The sequence below is a fragment of the Rhinopithecus bieti genome, unplaced genomic scaffold, assembly GCF_001698545.2.
Source record: "Rhinopithecus bieti isolate Rb0 unplaced genomic scaffold, ASM169854v2 scaffold_19723, whole genome shotgun sequence".
Lineage (NCBI taxonomy): Eukaryota > Metazoa > Chordata > Mammalia > Primates > Cercopithecidae > Rhinopithecus > Rhinopithecus bieti.
The window spans coordinates 34,392-40,642 of NW_016809579.1; the positions used below are offsets into that span (position 1 = coordinate 34,392).

The window sequence follows — 6,251 nt, forward strand, 5'->3', positions numbered from 1 at the left end:
AAGAGAGAGAGAGAGAGAGACCCTCTGAAAGAGTGTTCAGCCCCACACCAGTCCTGTGGGAGTAGACAGGAGGAGAAAGTGGAGGAGTGAGGCAGGAAGGCCAGGGCAGGTCTGTGCAGGTGGTGGGGTGAGGGATGGGTAGGAGAGGGGGCTGGAGGCCTGAATCCTGGCAGGAGTGGTGGGGAGAGAGAAGGGATGACTAGGTGAGCTGGGGGAGAGAGGAGGAGGGAAGAGTGTTGGGGGGTTCCAGGGCTTCTGGCCCCAGTACCTGGGAAGATGGGCATGGAGGCGCCCTACACTGAACTGGGGCATGGGGCATGGGTGGTGAGGCCGGCTTCAGGGTAGCATGCCTTTGAGACATCTGAGAGAGAGGTCCGCCCCCAAGGGAAGGATCCAGACCTGTCCACCAACAGATGCTGGCAGCAGCTCAGGAAAACCAAGGGATAGGTGGGAAGGCAAAGGGTCTGAAGGGAATACTGGGGCCAGGGGAATTTGAGTGGTCATAAGAAAAGCAGACCCCCGTCCATAAGAGGAGAGACCCCAAAGAATCCCACGGATAAGCCCTAAGCCCAGAGAAGGCAGTGTCATAGCCTAACACTTCACCTCGAGGGAACTGGTCTAAGGGTTCTGGAATTCACTTATCACTTCCCTGACGGCTCCCATGTCCCTCCCCTCTACTTATCCAAAGGGTCCACGAAGGCCGAGTGGCTCACACCTGTAATCCCAGCACTTTGGGAGGATCACTTGAGCCCAGGAGTTTGAGACCAGCCTGGGCAACATAGTGAGACCCCATCTCTACAAAAAAATTTTTTTAATTAGCTAAGCATAGTAGTAGTGCCTGTCTGTAGCCCCAGCTCCTCAGGAGGCTGAGGTGGGAGGATCCCTTGAGGAGGCAGAGGTTACAATGAGCCGAGATCACACCACTGGACTCTAGCCTGGGTGACAGAGCAAGTCCCTGTCTCAAAAAATAAATAAGGAAAAATGAAAGGGTTCGCCCGCCACTGGACAGGTGGCCCATGGTCGCCTGTGGGGAGAATACAGCCAGCCTTAGGGAGGAGATGGAGACAGGAAGGGGCATAACCAGCATCTGGCTGGCTGGGGTGGGGCCTGGAGATGGGAGACCCGACTGGCTCACTCAACTTTCTCTTCACCACTCACAGGACCTGGGCCTTGAGGGGTCCCTCCTTACTGACATCCTCTACAGAGATGTGGCCTTCCTCAACCTGGTCGACCCCATCTCCCATGACCTGCTTGTGAACCTGGCCCGGGACCTGCAGTGCCCCAAGAAGGTGAGGCTGGCAGGCATGGGCCCTGGGCTGGGCACTGTGGTGGACAGGGGCCAGCAGAGCCCAGGGCTGCGGGCTGGGAAGCTAGGTCCTTCTGTGGCTTGCTGTGTGGCCTTAGGCAAGTCACAGTCCCTGTCTGAGACCTGCTGCCAGCATCAGTATATTAGGCTGCCCACCAGCTAAAGCAAGTGTGAGCTGTGCTTTGCAGGACCCTCAGAGTCCTGGGCAGACCCGTTTTCTGTGTGGCAGCACTGTGCGCCAGGCCTGGGGACCCAGGCAGGGGAGACTAGCTGGGCACAAGTCATATGGGGACCCTGTGGGACACAAACTGTTCTGAGAAATCCACTAACGGAACCAAACTCCCAGTCTCTGAGTTCCTGGGACAGAAGAGAGCTGCCCTTGGCTAGAGCCCCCTTCTGTCCACCAGTCTGCATCCTGTACAGACACCCTTAGGGACAGGTGCTCACTGCTTCCACCCACAACAGCTGGGGTCATAAGCAAGGCCCTCCTCATTGCTGGGCTGGAGTTTGCCACCTGCAGCCTCTACCCCACGGCTGCCCAGAACCCCACTCTGACAGCACCTGCAGATGTCCTGCCATGAGCATCGAGCCTGCCATGAGGCTGCCATGTGACCAGCCACTGTCCCCGGACTCCTAGTCACAGTGAGTCCCACACCAAAACAAGGGTATCCGCTACGGGCCCTGCCAGCTCTGAATGCCCAGGTCTCTGCATAGTCAGCCCCTAGGACTCTGAGCCTAGCCCACAGCCATCACAGGAATGGCCAGGGCTTGCAGCTGCTGTGTGTGCCGCCTGCTGCTGGGGCTGTTCACAGAGGGACTGGAGAAAGGATGCAGTGGAGCATGCTCAGTGCCAGCTTTGTGGGCCGTGCAGCCTGGATTCCGCCCTGAGCTGGGCCTCTGCAGGAGCCCAGTTAGGACTAAGAAGAGAGCCAGGCGGTGGTGCTGTAGAACATTACATCCCCCAGCCCTGTCAGCCCAGACCCAGACCCCACGGGGCAGTCTCGCTTGGAGAGTGAGAGGAAGAACAACATGCTGACCTGGCTTGTTCCTACTCCCTGGGATTGGCGTCAGTGGAGCAGGCTCCCTCGAGGGGCCTGGTCTGGCCTCCTCCCCCGTGGCAAGTCCCAGAGGGGTGCTGAGGGTGGGCAGGCAGCCGGCTGATAGCCTGAGACGCTGGCCCTGGGCCTGAGGACAGGGAACAAGGGCCCATTGTCTGGGCTTCCTCCCGCCGGGCACTGCGGGACTGGACCAGCCTGTCCAGCTCCCAGAGGGCAGCCTCCCCTGGCTCTGTGCCAGGCTACAGCCGGGTTGGGGGGTGGGAGGGGGAGGCCCTGGTGGGCAGCTTGGTGATGCATGGTGCACGGCTGTACTGACACACACACTTGGCTGCCCAGGCCCCTCTCCCCAAGGCCCTGAGGTGGGCAGGAGGGGCTCAGGTTCACCATGGTGACACCACCCTCCCACAGGACTACGAGCGCTGGAAGTCCTCGGAGAAGATCTGCCGACAGCTCATCTACCACCTCACCCCTCACTCAAAGCAGCAGCAAGTGTCCAGCCTCCGCCAGAGGAAGACCCAGAGCTGGTAAGGGGAGCCCAGCCACTGCCCCCCTCACTGCTGCTCTAAGGTCCCTTCTCAGGCTGCACTCTCACCAAGAGGCTGGTGCTGAAATCCCACCTGGTGAGGCCCTCACCTGGTCCACATGAGGGCCCTACCCTGGAAGTCATCCTGACCTGTGGCAGCAGATGCTTCCCAAGCCAAGCTGCGCCCTCTGAGTGACCCGTTTGCCATTTCCCATGGGATGGTCCTGCCTCCTGCCATTCACACGTCCCTCAATCCCTGGCCTCTTACAAGACCTGGACACCCCAGCCCTCCACCCAACAGCTGAGGTGACCTCAGAAGGCATCTTCAGCCAAGACTTCCCAACAGGTTGTGGGGGAGGCAGATTCTGGATAGTGATTCTCATTTTAGAGGGAAGGAAACTGAGGTTCAGAGAAGTGGCATGCCTAAGGCCACACTCTACCCTGATTTTCCTGTACCTTGTTGGGAATTCTTTGCCACTGTCAGGCTGCCTAAAGCTGAGGCCTCCGTGGCTGCCCAATACCTCCCTCTGCCATGGGTCCCTCTTAGACACTCCATCCTGGAGTGACTCCATCCATGGAGCTTCACACACAGGCTCAGCCCAGAGCTGGCCACAGGCACCCAGGCCCAAGGGCCTGAACTGCTGCCGGGAGCTTACCTTAGCAGGCCTCCCCTGTCTGCCCTTCACCTCCCCTGTCTGCCCTCCCACCTTAGGCCTAACAGGCCATGCTGAGCTTGGACCGTACAAGGTTGTTCCCTACCATGGCAGGTGGGGGTCCTGAGGGTGTGCTTACTGCTGTCAGTCCCCCAAAAGGCCTGTCCACCTAGTTGGCTCTGTTCAGATAACTGGGGAGAGACCTAGAAGGTTGGTGGGGGGGGGGGGGGTCCTTCTCAGTCCCTGAACTTCCCTTCTGAGAAAACACAGGGAGCCCTCCCCCAGGGCAGGTCCCCAGCCTGCACACCCAGGACCTCCCCTCCTACTACCCTGGGCCTATCCCTCTCTAGCCCTGGTGCCCTGTACAGCCTAATAGCCATCCCTTTGTAGAAGAATTTCTCCCTACCCTAAAAGAATCGACCTCAGAAGTGGCACAGGGAAAAAAACATGTGGGTTCAAGAGTCAGAGCATCTCAGTTTGGGGACCTGGTTCCCCACCTAGTGGTGTGTGGCCATGGAAGAGTTACTTCACCTATCTGAAAAATAAGTGAGATGTCAATGTAACAAGTGTGGAGATGCTGGACACACAGTGAGATTTCAAATAATAGTTCATGAAGATAGAGCTTTACTGTGTGTGTATTTAATTCTCACAACAACCACGTCCCATTTTCACTAAAGGGGAAACAGAGGCTCTGAGGATTGCCCATGGCCACCCACTTAGAAAGTGACAGTTTGGGCCAGGCTTGGTGTCTCACGCCTGTAATCCCACCACTTTGGGAGGCTGAGGCGGTCGGATCACCTGAGGTCAGGAGTTCGAGACCAGCCTGACAAACATGGAGAAACCCCGTCTCTACTAAAAATACAAAATTAGCCAGGCATGGTGGTGCATGCCTGTAATCCCAGCTACTCAGGAGGCTGAGGCAGGAGAATCGTTTCAACCCAGGAGGCAGAGGTTGCAGTGAACCGAGATCGAGCCATTGCGCTTCAGCCTGGGCAACAAGAGTAAAACTGTCTCAAAAAAAAAAAAAAAAAAAGAAAAAAGAAAAGAAAGAAAGAAAGAGACAGTTTGAACCTGGCTTTGCCAGACCACAGGCTTGGGCTTTTCCTGACAGGTCACTGTCTGTGGTCAGTGGGGGGAGTGCCTGGTTGCCTAGTCCATCCCCTCCTGCCACCCTCCCATAGCCTCAAGAGCAGCCTCCAGAAGACTCCACTGGCAGAGGAAACTGTGGATCTCTCAGGCATCCCGCTGTCGGTACAGGACGTGCAGCACATCACACACTACCTGAGCAGGCACGGTGCTGTGCTGGCGGTGCTGGACCTGAGCTTCACAGGGCTGAGTGATGAGCTGCTGCACCTGCTACTGCCCAGCCTGTGGGCGCTGCCCCGCCTCACCCAGCTCCTGCTCAACGGCAACCGGCTGACGCGGGCTGCTGCCCGCAAGCTCACCGACGCCATCAAGGACACCACCAAGTTCCCTGCACTGGCCTGGGTAGACCTGGGCAACAACGTGGATGTGGCTTCCCTGCCCCAGCCCCTGCTGGTCGGCCTGCGCCGGCGGCTGAGCCAGCTCACCTCACTCCCCACCATCTACGAGGGCCTGGACCTTGAGTCTGAGGGCAGTGCAGCCAGAACCACCACCCTTGCCTCCACCTGGGACTCCACAGCTGCTGGGCTGGGACCTGAGCCCCAGGTCTGCTGCGCCAGGTGACCCACCACCCACCTGGCTCATTGCTACTGACTTGTGATGCTCTCAAGCACATTCTAGTGGGCCGTGAAGGTTGAGGAGGACTCACAGGGCCCCAGAGATCCAGGGCAAATGCTCAGCCTGAGATTAAGGGGACAGAAGGAGAATGGACTCATAGGAGGCCAGGCCAGCTCCGGCTAGAGGCTCAGCCTTCCCTCAGTGGGAGGAGCCCCAACACCCATAGTGTGGACCCCGCAATAAAGAGTGACACTCGCCTCTGCTTTTCTGAATCACCGACCTCAGGGTCACTGAGCAACAGCCCTGCTGCTGGGGTGGGGAGAAAGGGTGGCTGTGTCTATCCAAAAGGGAGGGACAAAGGTCACACTGACCTTCCCCCAGGTGTTCCTTGGGGAAGTCCCCCATGGAGTCTAAGATGTGGGGGTCCTGGGTCCATCCCTGTGGGCTGGGGAGTTAAAGGAGGCCTCCAGGGAGCAGGACTTCACAGCTGGGCAGGGCTTGGGCTCCTTGAGAAGGGGAGCTGCGAAGGAGCGGGTTGGGAGCCCCAGGAGGAGCAAAGCTTTACATGGAGGCCCACAGCAAGCTCACATCTCAGCCCAGGCTGCCAGCTTGCCACCAGAACCCTCTGGGTGGGGGACAAGGCTGCACAGACCAGAGGCAGGGGCCATAGTGACTAAGTGGGAGGATTTGGTGCCTGCTTCCCACAGGGTACAGTGCTGCCTGCCACCCCCAACACCCAGTCCCAGGCCTCCTATACTTGGCGAAGGGCAGCTCTGTGGGGTTAGGAGACACAGCAGGCCACAAAGTGCTTGTGTGTTCCCTCCAGGCCTTGGGGGTCCCCATGTGGGAGAGCATGCGGGGTTGGAGGTGGGCATAGCCAGCAGCAGGGGGCCTTAGTCCTAGGGCTGTCCCTGGCAGGGGGAACTGTATCCATTCCTCCCCAAGCACCATCAGGGTGGGCTCCCAACCAGAAGCCTGATGCCACAGTCACCCTCAGCCCTGTGTGAGGA

The 6,251-nt window shown here is 58.7% G+C and overlaps 1 protein-coding gene across 1 annotated transcript; it reads left to right on the forward strand.

The window, feature by feature from the left end:
• Positions 1-276: 276 nt before the first annotated feature.
• LRRC75B (leucine rich repeat containing 75B) lies at positions 277-5,499 on the forward strand. Its single transcript, XM_017889736.1, has 4 exons — positions 277-324; positions 1,161-1,289; positions 2,773-2,888; positions 4,722-5,499. The coding sequence occupies exons 1-4, from the start codon at positions 277-279 to the stop codon at positions 5,245-5,247; spliced, it is 819 nt and encodes a 272-aa protein (XP_017745225.1). The 3' UTR covers positions 5,248-5,499.
• Positions 5,500-6,251: the final 752 nt, after the last annotated feature.